The sequence below is a fragment of the Microcaecilia unicolor genome, chromosome 2, assembly GCF_901765095.1.
Source record: "Microcaecilia unicolor chromosome 2, aMicUni1.1, whole genome shotgun sequence".
Taxonomy (NCBI): domain Eukaryota; kingdom Metazoa; phylum Chordata; class Amphibia; order Gymnophiona; family Siphonopidae; genus Microcaecilia; species Microcaecilia unicolor.
Window position 1 is genome coordinate 387627601 of NC_044032.1, and position 21478 is coordinate 387649078.

General features: G+C 41.0%; 1 protein-coding gene across 1 annotated transcript in view; it reads left to right on the forward strand.

The window, feature by feature from the left end:
• CCNI (cyclin I) overlaps positions 1-21478 on the forward strand; it is a 60881-nt gene that overhangs the window by 29564 nt on the left and 9839 nt on the right. Inside the window, exons 3-6 of the mRNA XM_030190576.1 lie at positions 14137-14271; positions 15382-15456; positions 17168-17308; positions 18430-18660. Coding sequence (XP_030046436.1) covers positions 14137-14271; positions 15382-15456; positions 17168-17308; positions 18430-18660 — 582 coding nt within the window. The remainder of the gene's footprint in view (positions 1-14136; positions 14272-15381; positions 15457-17167; positions 17309-18429; positions 18661-21478) is intronic.

Genomic DNA, 21478 nt, shown 5'->3' on the forward strand with positions numbered 1-21478 from the left:
GAGGGGGGGATATGATTAAGATATCTAAAATCCCGAGTACAAAGATCGGGCGACCCTCAATGCAATTACATGGAAATACTTTTAAAACAAATAGGAGAAAATATTTTTTCACTCAAAGGTAGTTAAGCTCTGGAACTTGTTGCCAGAGGATGTGGTAACAGTAGTTTATCTGTGTTAAAAAAAAAAAAGTTTAGACAAGTTCTTAGCGGAAAAGTCCATAATCAGTTATTGAGATGGACATGGATAAAGCCACTGCTTGCCTTGGGTTGGTAGCATGGAATGTTGCTGCTAATTGGGTTTCTGTCAGGTACTTTATGACCTGGATTGGTCATGGCAGCAGGATACTGGACTAAATGGACCATTGATCTGACCCAGTATGGCCAGCAAGCTACTGGAATACCGTCGGTCCATACAAATGTTCATAAACCATAACTCCTAACCTTAGGGCAGCTTAAAACTTACATGCATGCAAAACGGAGATGAGTGGGAGATGGTCTTCTATTCAGGATATAGACATTTCAAGTACTTATTGCATTCCTTTAATCTGAAGGATTATTCTTTTGTATTTTTTAAATGTGGATGAATGCAGGCTTGGTTCCAAATTTCAGGAATTAGTCCTTATTCAAGACTGGCATATACATTAACAGCTATTAGGGTACATATGGGGTCATGTTCTGTTATTTCTGGGAGCGAGCAACAGGGAATGGATCTCCTTGTAAGGATTTAGATTTTAGATTTAATTGATCCCCTTTCAAAACTCCATGCGCAAAGCTGACATATGATTAGGAACATTCTCAAAGCGCTTCCAGTCTGTTCCTGAAACAGTAAAGAATGGATTGGGAGCATCTGCACAAATAGGGGATTTGAACCCGCTTTTTAACTACTAGGCCGAACCGTCATTTACTGGGTACTTCTAGTAACCCGGATTAGCTATTGTGGGAGACAGTATGTTGGGTTTGATGGACCATTGGTCTGACTCACTATGAATCTTTTTAGATTTCCTGCACATCATAACAGCCTCTGTTGAGAAACAAAGCAAATTGCCATTACCTTTGATTCTGTCAGCTATTTTGGTTGCCAGTTCTAGTAACCTTGGAGTCAGCATTTGTTTGAGTGAAAGCTGGCAGAATTCCTCTGGGTTCCCACAGATTGATGCTGTTTGCAGGTGTGGCACACTTAAATTTGACTTGATTTGCACCTTCACTCTCTCGAAGTACTAACTCGGCACTTTCTTATCTTTTGCTGACAGGTGAAGCAATGTCATGTTGAAGGTGTGTATGCAAAGGAGACTATTTGTCAGAAAATGCATCATAATATTTGATTTCATTTTTGTAAACACATATATTGCCATAGTGGCTAACAGTCATTTACAGGGTTTACAATATAAGTGCAATAAAGACCCTCCTACCAGCTAACAATAAAATTCTACATCATTTTCCATCCATGCATTCAATATAGTCGCACAATAATGCAATACTTGATCCAACAAAATTGGATTACAAAGGAAATAACTGTTGTACATAATTAGAATATGTGGAAGTTTGGTAAAGGTTGTACAGTATAATAGGCTGTAATAAATGAGAGCTGGGTTGTGTATTGTATATGATGCATTATTCAGTAAACAGAGAAAATGATGGCAGATAAAGGCCATATGGCCTATCCATTCTGCCCATCCATGCAATCTATCTCTTCTTCTCCCTAAGGTCTATGCTTGTCCCATGCTTTCTTGAATTACAGTCATCTCTACCACCTGCACTTGGAGGCCGTTCCACACATCTACCACTCTTTCCATAAAGAAGTGTTTCCTTAGATTACTCATAAACCTATCCCTTTTCACCTTCATCCTATATGCCTCTCATTCCAGAGTTTCAGATGAAAGAGACTCGCCTTGTGTACATTTATGCCATGGAGGTATTTGTCTCTATCATATCTCCTCTCTCCCATCTTTCTTCCAAAATATACGTATTGATATACTTTATGACAAAGACTACTGACCATTTTAGTAGCCACCCTCTGAACCGACTCATCACTTCTATATCTTTCTGAAAATGCAGACTCCAGAAATGTACACAATACTCTAAATGGGGCCTCACCAGAGACTTACCTAGAGGCACTATCGCCTCCGTTTTCCTGCTGACCATTCCTCTCCCTATGCACCCAAGTATCCTTCTGGCTTTTGCTGTTGGCTTGTTTTTTTTTTTTTACCTTTTTGACTGCCTTAAGATCATCTGATATGATCATCACCAAGTTCTGTTCTTTCATGCACAGAAGAACTTCACCCCCTATACTGTACCTCTCCTTTGGGTTTTTGAGCCCAAATGCATTCTTAGTTGCCAAATTCTAGACCATTCTTCAAGCTTCCCTAGAAAATTTAATTTAATTCTTGCATTTATAATCCACTTATCAAGTTCAAGGTGAAGAACAGTCACACATAAGCATACTTTCTCTGTCCCTAGAGGACTCACAATCTAAGGTTTTTGTACCTGAGGCAATGGAGGGTTAAGTGACTTGCCCAAGGTCACAAGGAGCTGCAGTGGGAATTAAACACAAAATGCCAGGATCAAAGCCCACTGCACTAACCATTAGGCCACTTCTCCCAGCCCATCCATTGGGGATGTCTACCCTATTACAGAGTTTGATGTCACCTGCAAAGAGGCAAACTTACCAGACAGCCCTTCTGCAGTATTACTCACAAGAATACTAAAAAAAAAACCCAAAATGTATACAAATCCAAGCACTGATCCCTGTGGCACACACTCCCTTTCCAGAGAGTGAACTCCATTTACTACTACCCTCTGTTGCCTTCCACTTAACCAGTTTCTAACACAGTCACTCACTTTAGGGCTCATACCGAGGGCAGTCAGTTTATCAGTTGCCTATGTGGAACCGTGTCAAAGAATTTGCTAAAATCTAAGTATGCTACATCTAGTATACTCCTAGATTCAACTGTTTGGTCAGCCAGTAGGTTAGCCAGTGTGCTATGGAAGACATTTTGTCCCTTCTTTGCCAGATGGACATCTCTGCTCAGTAGCTTTTGGAAAAGCCATGATCCAGGAGGTCAAAATGCTCTTCTCTGACACCATCCACGCTGGCATTCATTCATTTCCAGGATATAAGCTTCTCTGCTTCAGCCTTTACCCTCGACAAGGAGGATTGACAAGGACACTACCTGTGCACATATCTGGTTAATCCTCTATCCCAGAGCTATGAAATCATTTTCATAATATTCAGTGAGATACCCAGCAGTGTCATTCATGCCAAAATAGGTGAGCAGCATTGGATGTTGGCCAATAGGCAAACTCTTTGTAACGTCTCAAATCGTGGCATCAGGGAGACAGCACACCTCCCAGAATGACATCTGGTTATCAGATGGATGCCTTTGTACCCCTCAGGAGGGAATCGGAACCACCACTACCCTTTGTTTCCTATTGGTTGATGATCCAGCATCTTTGGGGTTTTTGAGCTTTGGTTCCTCCTGTTCCTGAGATGTTCTTGCCTACTCCTGCATACTGGTTCTTCAGTTTGAGGGAAGGTGGAATCGGGGTGTGAATTTTGTATCCAGTTGTCCTCTTTCACCACATCATGTTTTTCCCCTTTGCTGGGGAAAATCTTTGATGTCTAGACTGCTCACACATGGAACTAGTCCCTTGCCTTGGATCACGCTTTCAGTCTGGATAGAGGCAGAAGCTGTAACAGAGGCTTCAGCTTTGGTGGTGCAGTGTTTCCTAGCCATACTTCAGTTGTAGGCATTTTCATACCTGTTGAAAGAAAATTGAAAAAGACCTATCAAAGCCCCTATCTTTTTCTCAGCTGTTCTGTAAATTTAAAGAAGAGGCTTGCTACTTTTATATTTTATTTATTTGTTGCATTTGTAGCCCACATTTTCCCACCTATTTGCAGGCTCAACGTGGCTTACAATGCTCCGTTATGGCATTCGCCATTCCAGAGTGGAAGTTACAATTGTTGTTACTAGAGAATGGGTTGACATCGCAAAATTAAGCATACAGGCATAACCCCTTATTCTGATTCCCTGTCTTGAGTCCTGTTTGCTTCCTCACCTGCATAGTCCAACTTTGCCCCTAAGTTGAAGCAGGGGTAATTTGTGTTGGCAATGAACTACAAGCCAAGAGAGCTCCCGATTTCAAATTCTCCTGCACAGTCTACACAGATTTTGCAAACAACCAGGTGAAACCAAACTCATATAAAACTTACCACAGCGCAACACAAGTCAAGGAATATATCATTTAAATGGTGGGAAAAAATACCTCAGTGATGGTCACCAGCTTATATAACAAATGCAGTGTGTCTCGAAAACATCAATGATTATTGGAAAAAAAAAAAAAAAACCATGCGTAGTATTTCACCTTTTTTCCCCCAAATATGTTTTTTGATATGTGGTATCTTATTTCCTCTTAATTTGTGATGATTGCACCAAGCATAACAAATTCATTGCATGCATCCACCAATAATGGCCACTCTTTCACTGTAAACTGGTTGCATCAGGAAGTATGATTCTCAATTTAAGTGCTAGAAAATAGCTGATGGTATTAATGTTTAGACTGACAACATCATAATCAAAGAAATATTACATTTCTCCTAAGCTTCACATGGTGTGTTCTTCAAGTTGAATGTTTAAAAAAAATGTTCCTGATGATTTTGAAATGCAAATTACAAAAAAAAAAAAAAACAACAACCCAGAACACTCCATCCAATCCAGTCAGAAAAGTAGTGCCATTCAGTCTGGGCATTAAGCCAGTGGGTTGCATTCTGAGCCTGAAAATCCATTTCAGTTGTGTGTGACATAACAGCAGCATCCCAGTTGACTTCTCTGTGTGAGAAACACTGTCAGTAAACCAGCACTGCACGGAAGGTAAAAGGATGTGAAAGAAGTACTGTGGGAACTGTGAATGTTGTTTAAAAGTACTTCTCTTCTTCTCAGTCTACTCCTAAAACATATGGCTCATTTTGCTAGCATAAAATTTGTTACATTGGACAATTTGCTAGTATATACAAAACAATTGAAGAATATGTTGTAAAATGCTTGTGTATTTTCTGCTACCCTCAAGGGTAACCCATTTTTAAACTTCTAACCTAATATTTATTTAGTGGAATTTACTATTTTATTTTATTTATTTAGATTTTGCTCACACCTTTTTCAGTAGTAGCTCAAGATGAGTTACATTCAGGTACTTTGGATATTTCTCTGTCCCAGGAGGGCTCACAATCTGTTTGTACCTAAGGCAATGGAGGGTTAAGCGACTTGCCCAAGATCACAAGGAGCAGCAGTGAGATTTGAACCAGCCACCTCTGGATTGCAAGACCAGTGCTCTAACCACTAGGCCACTCCTCCACTACACCTTTTTAGCAACTTTTCTCCGAGGACAGGCAGGCTGTTGTTGTATTCTCACAAGTGGGTGACATAATCCGACAGAGCCCAGTGCAGACTCTGACTAGCGAGATCAAGAACTTTCTAGCAGCGTCCCACTGCACGTGCACTTTTGTCTTCCTGCCTGAGTCTTCATTTTTCCACTGAGCAAGGTGGATGTGTCTTTGTGTTCTCCTCACAGTGCAATTTGTGCTTTTTTTTTTCTTGTGCCTTCCCTTGCAGATTTTCAAGTCCTTTTAGATCATTTTCTCATGTTTACCCTTTCTTCAGTTTCCCTTTTAATTTCTTTTAGTTTTTCAGCTCTTAAATTTTTTTTTATTTTTTACGTATTGCCAGGCCCTTTTAGGCCAGAGCCCCGACCTCAATTAGAACACTGCCCCTTTTTCAGATTCAAGATTGAGGAGTTCAGTTTGGCTGCGATTTTTTCTCGATGTCCAGGAAGACCTCCAGTGGCTTCAAAAGGTGCATCCAATGTAATCGTGCCTTGAATCTCACCATAAGCCTAACTCTTGTTCTCTCTGTTTGCAAATGCAGCTGAGGACACAAAGGGCGCGGCAGGTTCATTAGAAGCTTTTTTGCTCCTCGAAGACCGATACATCAACATCAGCACTGGAAGCATCGACCTCAGTGGCTGCCAAGACTTCAGCATTCAGTGGGAGTGCACCTCCCTTGCCTATCGGGTGCTGAGAGTAGGCCCCGGAATGGATCAGCATCGGACCCGACACTGAGGACGTGTAAAGGTTTGATGTCATCCTCTTCACCACCAAAGGACTGCGATGCTGTGCATCAGGGGAAGCCCAAGATGTATGAGCATTGGTTTTCCTCGCTGCATGGTGCCAGGAGCACTGGGGCATCCGCATCGAGGGCGCTTGCGCCAGATTCAAATCCAGCACAGGTTCTTCCTGAGGTTCCTTCCATGCCGGTGCAGAGATCCTCGATGCAAACAGTACCACTCTCGACAGGGGAGGAAGCTTCCCCCTCCCCAGAGTCAGAGAGTAAAACTGTACCCCGACACTTTACTTTTACTTTACATCTGGTTTATATATTGTTCTTAATTAAATTCTCTACAGTGAGAAACTAACGGAGCCCCTAATTTTAAAGAGTTTATACAGGACTTATGTTTGCTCAGTCTTGTTTTCAAACTCCTGTCAGTCTTGCCAATATATAATTTCTCACACGGGCATTTGAGAGAATATATCACATGATCCGTCTTGCAGGTAGTGAGATGTCTTAGTTTGTACATTTTGTTATCCACTGGGTTGCAGAAACTGTCCCCTTCAATCATTTTATAGGAATGCTCCCCATTGTAAAGTCGAATTTAAACCCAAAGGTTCCAAAGTTTTTAATCTGTGGATCCATCTTTGTTCTGCTTGTAATAACAGTTTACTGCGATCTCCGCCCCTGATGTGTTCTTGCACATGATCTATCACTAAACATTGAAAATGCCCGAAATTGTGATTAAATTCTCTAAGACATCTCACTACCTGCAAGACGGATCATGTGATATATTCTCTCAAATGCCCGTGTGAGAAATTATATATTGGCAAGACTGACAGGAGTTTGAAAACAAGACTGAGCGAACATAAGTCCTGTATAAACTCTTTAAAATTAGGGGCTCCGTTAGTTTCTCACTGTAGAGAATTTAATCACAATTTCGGGCATTTTCAATGTTTAGTGATAGATCATGTGCAAGAACACATCAGGGGCGGAGATCGCAGTAAATTGTTATTACAAGCAGAACAAAGATGGATCCACAGATTAAAAACTTTGGAACCTTTGGGTTTAAATTCGACTTTACAATGGGGAGCATTCCTGTAAAATGATTGAAGGGGACAGTTTCTGCAACCCAGTGGATAACAAAATGTACAAACTAAGACATCTCACTACCTGCAAGACGGATCATGTTATATATTGTTCTTAACCAATTGGGTTCTGAGTGGTTTAAGAAAGAACTAGGGCAGATCCTTGGGAAAATTACAAACTTTGCACAAATAAACTAAGCAATGTGCAGAAAATACAACATGATATATAAGTTGTGTCCAATTCATTATACATGTTATTCAGATTAATAAATTGACATTATAAAGGATCTAGAAATCTCCTAAAAAGTAATGTTTTCAGATTTTTCCTAAACAATTCATAGTTAGAAAACTGATTGAAACATGGAGATACCCATTTCCAAATTTTAGTAGATTGTACAGCAAAAAGTTTATCCTCAATGGAAGGTAAAATAAAGTAAGAAAAATTGTAAGTTCTCCGAAGCCTTGTTGAATCTCACAAATTCAATAAAGAAACTAAGGGGTCCTTTTACAAAGGCGGTAAAATGTAGGCACGGGTTTTGAGCGCACACAGAATCATTTTTCAGCGCACCTGTAAAAAAAGGCCTCCCCCCCCCCCCAAAATGGACTAACGGCAAAATCAAAATTGCAGCACGTCCATTTTGGGTCTGAGACCTTACCGCCAGCCATAGACCTAGCGGTAAAGAATTTGGGCGGTAATGACCTACGTGTGTCAGATGCCACTTGCGCCAGAAAATAAAAATTATTTTCCAGACACGTGTAGCAGATGTGTGCCAAAATTGAAATTACTGCAGGGGCCACGCGGTAACAGGGTGGTAACTCCAATTTGGTACTCGTTGGACACGTGTAGGTGCTTACACAGCTTAGTAAAAGGGGCCCTAAATAATCTGGACAAGCTCCTGAAAGAATTTTAAATAACATACAGTATAATTTAAATTCTAGCCTGTATAGCAACCAATGCAACCTCATATAATAACTATAAATTCTATCAAATTTCTGCAAAGAAAAAATTAATCTAATTGTGGTGTTCTGAATAGTTAGCATTTTTTGGTTCAGCTGCTTTGTTTTAAGATTCTGTTACTATACGTTAGTCAAGTTGTTTGGAAACACTGAGATGTAGTATTTCTAAATCCATGTTTTAAGGATATTGGCACAGATAAAGGGGAGCTCCCCCTTCCACCTGTCCCTTTCAGCCAGTACTTTCTTTAAGAAGGCAAGAACCAAATAAAGGAAATATGGAAGGTCCATTAAAATGAAAGGCAGGAATAAAATTATTATTATTTTAATTTGTGGGAATGAGACATGCAGATTATAGTGAGGTAGGTACAGGGAACCAGTTCCGAGGTAAGGTAAAAATATAGCATAAGATTTTCCTTGTCTGTTTTTTTTTTCTTAAAATTTGTCATTCAGTTTATAAAGTCTTATGTAAACATATGTCCTATGAGAGTCTCTTAGGACATGGTACAGAGCCTTTGGATGAAAAACCCAAGAGCAACATTTTATTCTGAGAACTGCTTATAGTAAACAGAAAAATAAAGAAGCAATCAAGAAGGCAACAGGGAGTCCAGTATTCAAAGAAAGTGGATCCAAGTACCTCAGTTTTAGATGCCATTGTGTGAAGGGAAGGAGTATTCATTTAGGGCTGTACTACCGTCTGCTGGGACAGAACTGACAGACAGATGAAGAAATGTTTACAGAGATTAGGAAAGCTGGCAAATTGGGCAACACTATAATAATGGGTGATTTCAATTACCTAATATTGACTGGAAAAATGTTAGTGAGTGCCAGGGAGATAAAACTTCTAGATGTAATAAACGACTGCTTCTTGGAGCAACTAGTCCAGGATCTGACAAGAATGGGAGCCATTTTGGATCTTGGCCTTGGTGGCTGCAGGGCATAGTGTGAGAGGTGGTGATGTTGGGTCCCCTGGGAAACAGTGATCATAACATGATCAAGTTTGAGCTACTATAGGAAATGAACCTGCAAAGTTTGAGCTACTATATAAGATGAACCCTTAAAGGAATTCTACTGTAGCTTCATTTAATTTTCAAAAGGGCGACTATAATAAAATGTGTAAAATGGTTTAAAAGAAGCTAAAAGGATCAACTGCTCCATCTTGGAAACCCAGACTAGATGCATTGCACATATTTGTAGTGGTGGAAAGAAGAGAAGACGACAGCCAGCATGGTTAAAAGGTGAAGTAAAAGAGGCTATTACAGCCAAAAGATTGTCCTTCAAAGAATGGAAAAAGGACCCAAATGAAGAAAAGAAGCAACATAAGCACTGGCAAGTCAGATTTGAAGTGTTAATAAAGAAGGCTAAAATAGAATGTGAAGAGAAACTTGCCAGAGAAACTTGCTAAAACTCACAGTAACAACTTTTTCAGGTACATCAGAAGCAGAAAGCCTGTGAGGGAATCCGTGGGACCGTTAGATCACGAAGGAGCAAAAGGGGCACTTGGAGGACAAGGCCATAGTGGAAAAACTGAATGACAGTTGGGTGAAATTCTGATTCAAAGCCACCACTGTAGCATGCCGCATGCAGCTTCCATAGCATGGCGTCCAGGTGCCCAAAACACCGGTGCATGCGCCTGGATGCCATAGTATGGAAGCTGCAGTGAGTTCCCCACAGCCCGAAGTGCGGATTACAGACCCCTGATGACACAATTGTTGTGAACCACGACTTTTGTAGGGTCTGGACGAGACGGGAGCTCCATGCTACAGTTGCGGCTTTGATTCAGAGACAGTGGGATTCAGGAATATATGGAGCAGTTAAACAAGTTTGTCCACATTCTCTGGTGACTCTGGGAATTCAAGGTTGTTAGCTGAAAGTATGGAGTTCTTTGGGAAGAATTGGAGCTATTCGTATTGAAGTTAAGATTTGGACTGGGTAATATAACTATCAGAACACGGATTGTACAACCTTTGTGACTGTGCCAGTATTTGAGAATTTCACCCAACTGTCCGGCTTTCAGCAAATAGAGGATTGCTACAAGTATATTGGACTTGAAATTGGGGTGATAATCCAGAGGTGCATGGGACAAACTGTATTATCTAGTATTTATGATTTTAGGGATGATAGATGTATGGTGTATTGATGTGTGGTATTGTGTAATTGAGAATGGGGAGTAAGAGTGAGTGGATATATGTTATGATTATTATTATGATTATGTAAATTGTTGGCAGAGTATAATAAAGATTTTGTATTGGTGGAATTTTGTATTCATACGTAGTTGTGTATATATGACGTGATTATTGTGCAACTATTTTAGTAGTAGGTAACCCATGTATTGGTAGTTGCATGCACTGCCTCCTTGGTGTGCAAATCTTGCTCAGAAATATTCTTTGTAGGTATCATGAAAACCTGGCCTGTCTGTGGACCTGAAGGACTAGAATTGAGTTGCCCTGGTGAAAAGTACTGAAGACTGCACTTTCAAAAAGATATAAATAAGATGAAGTTTAAAGGTTTGCTTTATAACAAAAGAGAGGGAACGAAGTACAAACTAAAGTCCAAACAAAAAAAACAGCACCACAGGCCTTTAAAAATGGAACACAGTTCTTTAATGAATGAGACTTGACAAAAAACCCGACACGGGCCGTGTTTCGGTGACTAGCACCTGCGTCAGGAGTCACAGTGATGACGTGGAAAACTTGGGGAATAAGTCGAATATTTTCCTCTACAATATATTATTCCTTACGCCACATCTCAAATAGTAAAAGCTACAAAGCACCAAGGCACTTTCACTTTCTGTATCCAAGGTGAGTTGAAGAATTTACAGGATTGTGTAAGCTCTTCTCTTAAAGATAGCCTTGCAATTCACAAGAAAATTGAGACTATTCAGAATTATAATCGTAAACTGAATCTCAGACACGTAAACTTTCCAGGATCTCCTGGAGTGTTTCCGCTTGACTTGTTTAAGAAGTACCTTACAGATGTTTTAAAATATTCCTCTGAATCTATTCCCCCACTGAATAAAATGTATGTGCCTTCATCTTCTACAAAACATCCAGGGGGATTTGGAGGGTGATCGTGGCCTGGGGACTCAGTTGGACTTGAGTAATAAATCAGCTATTTTACAAGAGTATGTTTCCAAAGCCTCCAAAAGAGCTACCTTATTGGTGTCCCTGGTTTTTAAGTAAGACCTTAATGCTATTTTGAAGGTGTACTTTCACCATGCATCTGATTTATTTTATGACAAGATCTGGTTTTACACTGGTGTCACCAGAAGTGCTCAGGAGAGAAGGAAATTGTCTTTGGCTATGAGATCTGCTAGACTCATCTTTCGCCAAAGTCACTATTCCCACATTAGCCCTCTCCTTAAGTCACTTCACTGGCTCCCTATCCGTTTCCGTATTCAATTCAAACTTCTCCTATTAACCTATAAGTACATTCACTCTGCCGCTCCCTAGTACCTCTCCATTCTTGTCTCTCCCTACGTCCCCCCTCGAGTACTCCGTTCTGTAGATAAATCCTATCTGTCCCTTTCTCCTCTACTGCTAATTCAAGACTCCGTTCCTTTTGTCTCGCTGCACCTCACGTCTGGAATGGACTTCCTGAGCCTGTACGTCTTGCCCCGTCTTTAGCCGTTTTCAAGTCCAAACTCAAAACCCACCTCTTTACCACTGCTTTTGACTCCTCACTTGCCCTGTCCTTTATCCTCACCTCTTTATTCCCTTACCCTTAACTGTTCTGTCTGTATTCCCTTACCCTTAGTTTTGTCTGTTTACCTGGCTTATCTAGATTGTAAGCTTTTTAAGCAGGGACTGTCTTTTGTGTATGGTGTACAGCGCTGCATATGCCTTGTAGCACTATAGAAATGATAAGTAGTAGTAGATCTGGGTGCAGCATTTTTGTTGGAGTATCCATGCAAATGTGGGGTTAAACTAGGAGGGATGAAATATGTTGGGAGTTTTTTTTTCATCCCAGAGCAATTTAAAGCGTTTCTAAATATGAAGAAGATCATTTGAGTGTATTTGCTATGACTTGAGAGTTGGTATGGGGGGAGAGGTCAGTTCAGTGCTATTTCCTATGTAGTCTGTGTATAAGATTTATAGTTATTGCCTTTAGATGTTTCTTTTTTTTTTTTTTTTTCTTATACCACTTCCCCTCCACCACCCACCCTCCTTTGTGGTCTAACGAAGAATGGAATCGTTTGTTCTGTTTTTCCTCATATTTGTTTCTTTTCTGTATTGCTGATACAGGAGTTATCTTGTGATATATTGTGAAAATTGATAAATATTTTTTAAACATTTTTTTTTCAAAAAGGCAGTAGATAAATCAAAATAAAAGAATTCAGTGGTTCTCATAATAAAGCATATGGGGGCAGACGTAAAGATCTGTATATGTGTACTCTGCAAGAAAGGCAGGAGAGGGGAGATATATGATAGACATTTAAGTACCTCCGTGGCATAAATGCACACAAAGTGGGCCTCTTGTAATTGATAGGAAGCTCTGGAACAAGAAGGCAAAGGCTAATGATAAAAGGGGGGTAAGACTATAATCAAATAAAATATTTCTTTACAAAAAGGGCGGAGAATGCGTGGAACGAACTTCCAGAAGAGGTCATGGAGAAAAGACTATCTGAATTCAGGAACGCATGAGACAAACACAGAGGTTCTGTAAGTGAGAGGAAGGGATTGTAGACCTTGTGTTAGTCATTGCAGTGATGGCCCTTTACCAGGAACCCAAAACCACTGCTTCCTCAGGGTCACTATGCATTAGGTGTCATGTTGAACAATGGCTCAAATTCCATCTTTCCAAAGTACTGTGAATATTGCTGTTGCAGCATGCCCAGAAAACAGATGACCTGACCAGAGAGAATTAAACACAGATTCTCCTTATGGCAGCATTTACCGTAGAGCTTCCAGGCCAGCCTCTGCAATAGTATTTGAAAATTTGATTGGTATCCTTTTCAGATGCAAGGTCCTTTGTACAGTGCCTTGTGAAAATCTTCACACCCTAGTATATTTTTCACCTTCTGCTGTCTTAAAATTGCAATTCAAAATGCATTAAAGTAGGAGTTTGTTTCTATCTATCTCGCTGCTCCCTATGCCTGGAATAGACTCCCTGAGCCAGTACGTCAGCCCACCTCTTTGCTACTGCTTTCGACTCCTAACCATGACTCTCTTACTCAACACCCTCACTTATCACCCCTACCGCTGCAATTTCCCCACCCCTAGCTGTCTGTTCGTCTGTCCAATTTAGATTGTAAGCTCTGTTGAGCAGGGACTGTCTTTTTCATATTAATTTGTACAGCGCTGCGTAAGTCTAGTAGCGCTATAGAAATGTTTAATAGTAGTAGTAGTTTGTTTCACTGATCTATACATCATCCCCTACACTTTCAACATGAAAATACAATTATAGAAAGATTAGTGTAGATGGTGAAATTCCAACTTTAATGGATTTTGAAGTCTAATTTTTAGACAGCAGAATGTGAAAAATGCAGAAGCATATGAAGACCGTCCAAATGTTGATAAAATGATTGCTTAATTCTTTTGAGGAGCATTTGTACATAGGCAGCATTGAAGTTCTGCATAAAGTATTTGCTTCAAGGTATCCCAATTAAACAAGTGTTTTTCTGTGATGTGAGAACCACACCTGGCTCTTCACGGTGTCAGTCACTCATCTTGTAATCTATAAAATGGTGCCCTCAGGCTCCAACAAGGGCTAGCTGGCATAGTAGCAGAAGTGCAGGACTGTGAATCTAGAGTCTGAATTGTCAGATTCCTTAACCCACCAAACTGTTAAAGCATCCTGCGCACAATTTAACTTGGAAGCTGTTTGGGACTGTGGCATTGTATCAGTGTCTTCTAATGCAAACATGACCAGTGAACAAGATCTCTAAGTATAGACCCTAGATATATTATGACAGGCTTTTTACTGTGTAATTTTGCCTCTCCCTGTACTGGTTCAAAAATGCTTTGGTTTTTTGCCTTTTTTTCTACCTTGTAGGATGCATCTATTTCTCCAGTTCAGCGGGATGAAGTGATTCAGTGGCTGGTTAAACTCAAGACCCAGTTCCATCTTTATCCAGAAACTCTTGCCCTGGCCATCAGTCTTTTGGACCGGTTTTTAGGCACAGTAAAGGTAAAGATTAAAAGATAATCCAAAATGAGGTGTTGGCTCCCTTAACTATATTTTGTGCCTGTGTTAGTTTTTTCTTACTGAATCAGGATCCTGTTAGAGGACAGCATGTGAATTTTGAACCTTGTTTCTTAACGCAGTTGGGTAGGAGAAAAATAGTAAGAGGTGGCACAGCAGAATCCTGTTGCCCCCTTACCCTCTTGATTTCTAGAAATATAAGGACACCATAGCATTGTGAGGGAGTTAGCACTACTAATTTTCCCAGATCCTGGCATGTACATCTAGATGCATTGTAGGACATGCAGCGCTGATTTCAGTGTAAAGAATCAGGAACTACATATTCCACATTGCTTTGGGATGGTCGTCAAAACCAGGGCAGACCAAAAAGTCTTCTTCCTGGAGCTGGGTAACTTGGAAGTTCTAGAGCATGTGTATATGTATTCGATAATGTGCCCCGAGGAGTTTTTGGGTAGGAGAGGAATGTGTGTGTTGGTGAGGGGTTTGAGATTTGTTTTTATTTTGGGTGGTGGATAGATTGAGTTGATTTTATTTTTTTGGAGAAATTGATTGGGGGGAATTTATTTATTAATGGGGAAGGGGGTTTGAAATATGTGTGTGTATTCCAACTCGGCAGCAGAGCACTTTTTTTGTGTGTGTTGCTTGGGAGGACCAAATAAATCAAACCTTCCCTGTCCCTTCATCTCCGTGGCTGCTTATGCTATGTGAGGCAAAAATTAGGTAGAGCCATGGCCCCTGGTTCATCATGTCCCACTGCTTCACCTGCCAGCTACTCTCTGTTTTTCAGTGTTGGTTTTCATTTGCCTATTCCTGAAGTCTTATAAGCCTAATGTTTGTTACCTGTATAAAATAGCCAGGAAATTTATGCCTATAAGTGTGTGTACAGATATAAATTACCCAGATGATGTACAGAACCCCTAATAACTAATCTAAGAGCACCTGCAAATGCTGTATGAATTCTTACTTGCTCTTTGTCAGTGTGAGGTCAGAGTTCATCATCAGTTGTCCTGGCAGTGTAGCTGAGTGTGAAAGAACTGGTCACAAGATGTGTTTGTATATATTTATACTTCCAATAACTTATGGTTTGTGTTGTAGGCCCGTCCAAAATACCTGCGCTGTATTGCAGTCAGCTGTTTCTTCCTTGCTGCTAAAACCATCGAGGAAGATGAGGTATCATTTTTGAATTTTGATGCTTGTTTTTAGAATGCATTGTATATAGGGATAAGTCAAAATTATTTTTTTTTATTTTTACCCCCATGCTCCCACAACACTGACACATATGAAGCCATAAGAAAAAAAAGGTAAATTCTGCTTTCAGGGTTCCAGTTTAAAATATTGCAGCAGTTGCTGAAAAACAATCTGTTGCATTTTGCCTGTTATCCTGTGCAGGCGTGTTACTAAGGCGTTTATGGCAGCCACAACAGCAGCAGCTTCCAGGAGCAAATACACAGGGAGAGTAGTTTTATAACAGGGTGCCTAGGTAGAGAAGGCACACGTGCCTGTTTTCATGAATGTGACACATGCACCTTAGGACTACTTTAGAAAGGCACAGTCTGAAAGTTCCCACACAAACTTGCATCTGCTGCAAAGCAGGAGTATCTATATGTGTGCCAGGGAAGTTCTTCCCGTTCTCGACTCCCAGGAATGCCTACTGCATATAGATTGCATAAAATAGGTACTGTGCTTTCCTAGCACCTACTTTTGTCATTCGTAATTGAAGCAATTATAAGTGCCTACTTGAGGACCTAAAATTCTGCTCTGCACACTCAAGTTACTTAGAAAATCACCCCTTTATGTCTGTGAACTATAAGTGGAAGAGTGTTGCTCATGAACCATGTCACTAGCCCACCTATTTACTAAGCCTTGCTGCAATGCCGACACGGCCCATTCAAAGTGAATAGGCTGTGTCAGCGTTAGCGCACGGTTTAGTAAAAAGAGGGGGATAAATCATTGGAAAAGGTGTTTTTCAGCTGCTACTAAAAATGATTTATGCAAAGAGTTTTGGACAGGCTGTGGGTCTGAATATTTTACGCTTCCACTAGCAAATTAAAGTCTGAACATTTCCTGTAGGCATGAATGCCAAGTAAAGTGCTAGTTTACCTAAATAACCTTGAATGAAAAAATAATTGACAAAAATTTTTTTTTGCATTTAAATTCAGACCATACTTAAAACCCCCACTGAACAATTCCATAAGGTTAATACTTTTTTTTTTTAACAGGAAAGTGCAGTGTTTCCATATGCAGCCAGCCAGAAGATAGTTTGTATGAGGAATATGTGATTAATCTACACAGGGGCCCTTTTACAGAAAGGCAGTAAGCCCAATGCAGGCTTACTGCTCACTCTTTCGGGACTACCATCGGCCCAACGCGGCCACCGGTGGTAGTCCCGAAAGCCCCCAGAAATGGCTTGCGCGGTGGTAACCGGGCATCGCTACGCACTGCCAGGTTAGCATGGGAGCCCTTATCGTCACCTCAGTGGATGGTGGTAAGGGCTCCCCGTCGCATGGCCATGAGTGCTGGGGGCTTTTTTACCCACTGCAGTAAAAAGGACCCTGGCGCGTGGGAAAATGGCCCCTGCCACCAGTTCAGGGCCATTTTTTCCCACAACTTGGTAAAAGGGCCCCACAGTTTCTTGGTCACCTTTTTTTACAGAGCATAAATTTACATATTGCATACACTAATCCCATCCTCTGCGATTGTACGGGATTCACCTGTGCCATGCATTTACTTAATGTACCTTTTAGAGCGTCACTGTACTTATAAATGTCTTGTCTCAAGAAGTAGGGCTTGACTGTGCATTTTGAAGTAAGATGTTTAGTTTGTATGCATCCATTTTTAACATGTTTTTCTCCATTCTTTCTGGGGGATGCATGTTGTATAGAAGATTCCAGTGCTGAAAGTGTTGGCCAGGGACAGCTTCTGCGGCTGTTCTCCAGCTGAAATTCTCAGAATGGAGAGGATCATTCTGGATAAACTGAACTGGGATCTTCACACAGCTACACCACTGGATTTCCTTCATCTTGTAAATATTTGTTTTTATTATGTCCATCAGAAGCAAAGACATTCCATCAAGCACACCTAATAGTAATAATGGTCCAGTGTATTACACTAAACCAAGGGCTGAGATTTCCATGCAATGCATCAAGATCCAGAAAGCACCAGTTAATCCTGTAGTACACACTGTAAAGGCTTCTGACGATACGTTTGGTTCCACAAACCTCCTGTCCATGTAGGGTTGTTACAAGAATTCCAGTTCTCTCCCTCATCATCAGTGAACATAACACTTTTTAAATAGGCAAATGAGAGATTTTGTTTACGCCATATGTGCTTGGAATTATGTTTAAAAGGATCAAATTTCTAATGCAACTAGTTTTATTTTGCCTGGGGCTGTTGCAGCAGCTGGTTCTGTGATCTCGCTCAAGATCTGCTCTGTCCTATCTGTGCATTTCAGTTCTAAAAACAAATCTTAGAATGCATGGAATAGGAATTTACTGTGTTCAAGAAGCAGATGTAATGCCTGCCAAAAGGAAGATGCTTACAGGGTTGTGGAGCATCCATTTGTGACTACTTTGCACTTGCTTCTTAATGGTGCGGGCGGGACCAGAGCTGAGAAAAACAGAACAGGGAAGAGTGACGTGCCGAGGCTGCATGGTTTTTGCTTCTGCTGCTGCCCTGACTAGGTAAAATTACTTAGAACTCAGAGGGAGGGAGGGAGGGAAGGGGATCTCGGAGCTCGGGAGGGCGGGCAGGAGGGAAAGAGATCTCGGAGGGAGGGCGGGCTGGGGATCCCGGAAATCGAATTTCTCTACGTTCGGACTATAAGACGCACCCCCCCATTTTCCTCCCAAATTTGGGGGGAAAAAGTGTGTCTTATAGTCCGGAAAATACGGTAGTTATTTTAATGATGCTGGGCTGCCCAAATATTGAATTTAACAATTAAGAGATTGACAGACTGGCTCTGAGGAGGGATAGAGTGTAGAGTGGGGGAAATCTCTTGCTGAATTGGTTAGAAATAATGTCAAGTGCAGTTTCTCCTATTGTCCTGATATAAACACTATGCTTAGATTGCAGACCAGAGTTTTGCTTCTAGTAGAAGTATATAGTGGTTTTGATATATTTTTGTTGCCTTGCTTATTTCCCCAGTTTCATGCTATTGCAGTGAATGTCAGGCCTCAGTTACTAGCTGGCCTTCCCAGAATGAACCCTTCCCAACATGTGGCAGTGCTTGGCCAGCAGCTGCTCCGGTGCATGGCCTGTTACCAGCTCCTGCAGTTCAAGGGTTCCATGGTGGCACTAGCCATCATCAGTTTGGAAGTGGAGAAACTTATTCCTGATTGGTTGGCTCTTACAATCGAGCTGCTTCAAAAGACAGAGGTAGGGTGGAGATGCTAGAGCTGAAGAGAGACCTTTGGTGGAGTTGCTCATTTGTCATTACAGAGTTTAATAGACTGCTTACAAATATCAGTACATTATACAAGAGCTGAACACAGCAGAGACACCTTTTGAACTCCGAACATGAAAGTATTTTAAGTATGTAATAGAAAATAATCTGGTAGTAGCTGAATTTGTTCTTGCATCAAACAGAATTGGACTTACAGTATATCATTTTTGTTCCTGAGGATCAGATATTCTTCCAAATGATTTTCATAGAGTAAACAGTGAGGTCAATTTAAAATTTTCTTCAACACAGAATGGAGAAAATCTTTGAGAAAACAAGTCTCAAGGTTTGTGTTTTTTATAAATGTCTTTAACTTAAAATTAATTTTAAGTGCCAGTTTTTGAAAATGATTGGAGGTGCTTAACTCGTAGATTGCTCTTTCCTGGATACAATGAAGCAGTTTGGTCTGTATTAGGTGTGTTTATGCAATCGGTGCATCCTAGAGCTGGCACCTATGAATGCTAAGTTCCAGGTCCATATCCAAGTTTGTGACCTTGAATAGCTCCTCTGTGCTTGGCTGGGGACAACTTGGAAAGGGATGTGCTTTGAAATGGCCTATGAACGGTAACCACTATAACATAACTCTCTTCATCCATTTGAGCTGAGGTAACTAAAAGCTGAATCAGTTGCGTCCCCTGTTGGATATAAAATAGATTCCTTAGCATCACTCCAGTCCGGTCTAGAATCTGTGGGTTGTGTCCATGAACCAGAGGATTGAGACAGAAACAAAATATATTGGTGTGATTCATCCCTTATGGGCACAATGCAGGCACAGATTTTCAACATTTCTCTCCCAGCAGTAGATGGTGTTAGTTCACCATGCAGATTCTTGGATGGATAGGCCAGATAATCAGTAACAACTGGTTAAGGAGCTTAAGATGAGTAAAGCTTCCTCTCAGCATAAAAAGCAAAGCCTGGAAGAGAAGATAATGACTTAGGAAATACTTGGTGCTGCAAAGTCCCTTTTCTCTCACTCTCCTTTTTCCCCAGGAGGGGTTTCTTGAGGTTGAGAAGTCTGAGGCCGGCTTCTGGACCAGTTTGAGAACTGGATTCCAGTTGAGCAAGGGGCATTCTAAATTGGTAATGGAAGCCAGAGGAATACCCAGAGGGCTCTGTGTCCCTTCCCTTCTCCTCTCCCCTGCTATCCTCTTACAACTTGAAGATTTGCTTTCTGGACATGAAAAACAAGCCTTTACTTTGTCCTTAGTGCAAGTGAGATGGGCCTCTCACAGTAGGAGAATTGTGTACATTTATGATCTGTGAATTCCTGGTCCCAAGGGTGGTAACCTTCATTGTATTAAGCCACTGCCAAGAAACCTTGGACAGATGGCAGCTCTCTCTTCAAGAGGGCATCCTATCCGATTAGGCTGCAGCACTGACCTAAATTTTGAAGTCTGCCAGTGCACCTAAGATAAAGAGTGGTTGCATTTTAGTAGGAAACCCCAGAGAGCAACACCAGGTGATGTTCTCCCACATGTCAGTCGGCTAGACTCTTCCAGTAGAATCTCTTCCTATGCCTTGAGGAGAGAGCCCTGCAGAGTCTAGGTGCAATTTTTGACTACGTTTTAAGAGCTTCAGTTGCCTTCTCCAGACCCCTGCTAATTCAAGGGAAAATGTGGGATGAGCTGCCATTTTGCTGTCCATGTTTCTGGGGCATCTAATGGCCCGGTGCCTCATTTCTTCATATTATTTATTTATTATTTCTGGAAGCTTCCTTGCACTGTTTGTCAGCTGTCAAGCATGGGTTTTTCTCCTTCCTGTGGACCCAAAAGGCCCTGTTCCATTGGCTTGTTCAGTACCAGAGGTGCGGGGAAAAAAAGAACTGACATCCAGAACAGCCATTTTTAATTCCTGGTGCGGCTCCTGGTGTTTTTTGAGCAAGACACTTAATCATTGTATGACCTGCAGTTCAATTTTAGATTCTCAGGTGAGCTGGGGACCATGGTAACCTATTCCTGATCCAAGGGAAACGTGGTTCTCAGGACAAGATTTCTTTGTTCACTGGGTCAAGGGCAAGCTTGGGGTACCCCCTGGCTTTGTGTATATTTTGACCCTGCTTTGTTCGTTACCGGATTGCAAGAAGAGGAGTCATTTCCCTAGAGATATAGGGATGTTCTGAGCATGTCTGTCCTATAAGCACATTGTTTTATTGCAGTTATGACTAGAATATTTGAGGTCTCTTGGGGCTCTTCGTTGGAGTAATTCAGTTTGTGACTTACCTCCCCATGTCTAAGGGAGCTGTTTGTTGTTCAGGATCCATGTGCCTCGTAGTTTATAGGCAGTGTCGGGCACAAGCAGCAACTAGTTAGTTCCTCGCTTGTAGGCTGCGTTGGTATCTAAAGCCTTCTCAAAGCTTGTTTTAAGCCTCAGTATGGAGGGTATTACCAATGTGCAGTGATGTGAAAAAGTATTTATCTCCCTCCTGAATTTCCCCTATTATTGCATATGGATATATGTTGCACTAAATGGTTTCTGATCTTGAAATAAAATGTAATATTAGACAAAGGGAGTAAACACAGTTTTTAAATTATTACTTCATTTGTTTAAGGAACAAAGTTATTCAATCCATATCACTCATATGAAAAAGTAACTGCCCCCCTTAGTTAGTCAAATCAACCAGTTGACCACATTTAGTTGATAATTAGATTCAGTTGATTGAGCACAGTCAAGCCTGATTGCAGCCAGCCCTGTTGAGTCTAAACCTCACTGTGTATTAAAGCTTACCTTGAGAGTGAAGTAGTCACCTCAAAATTT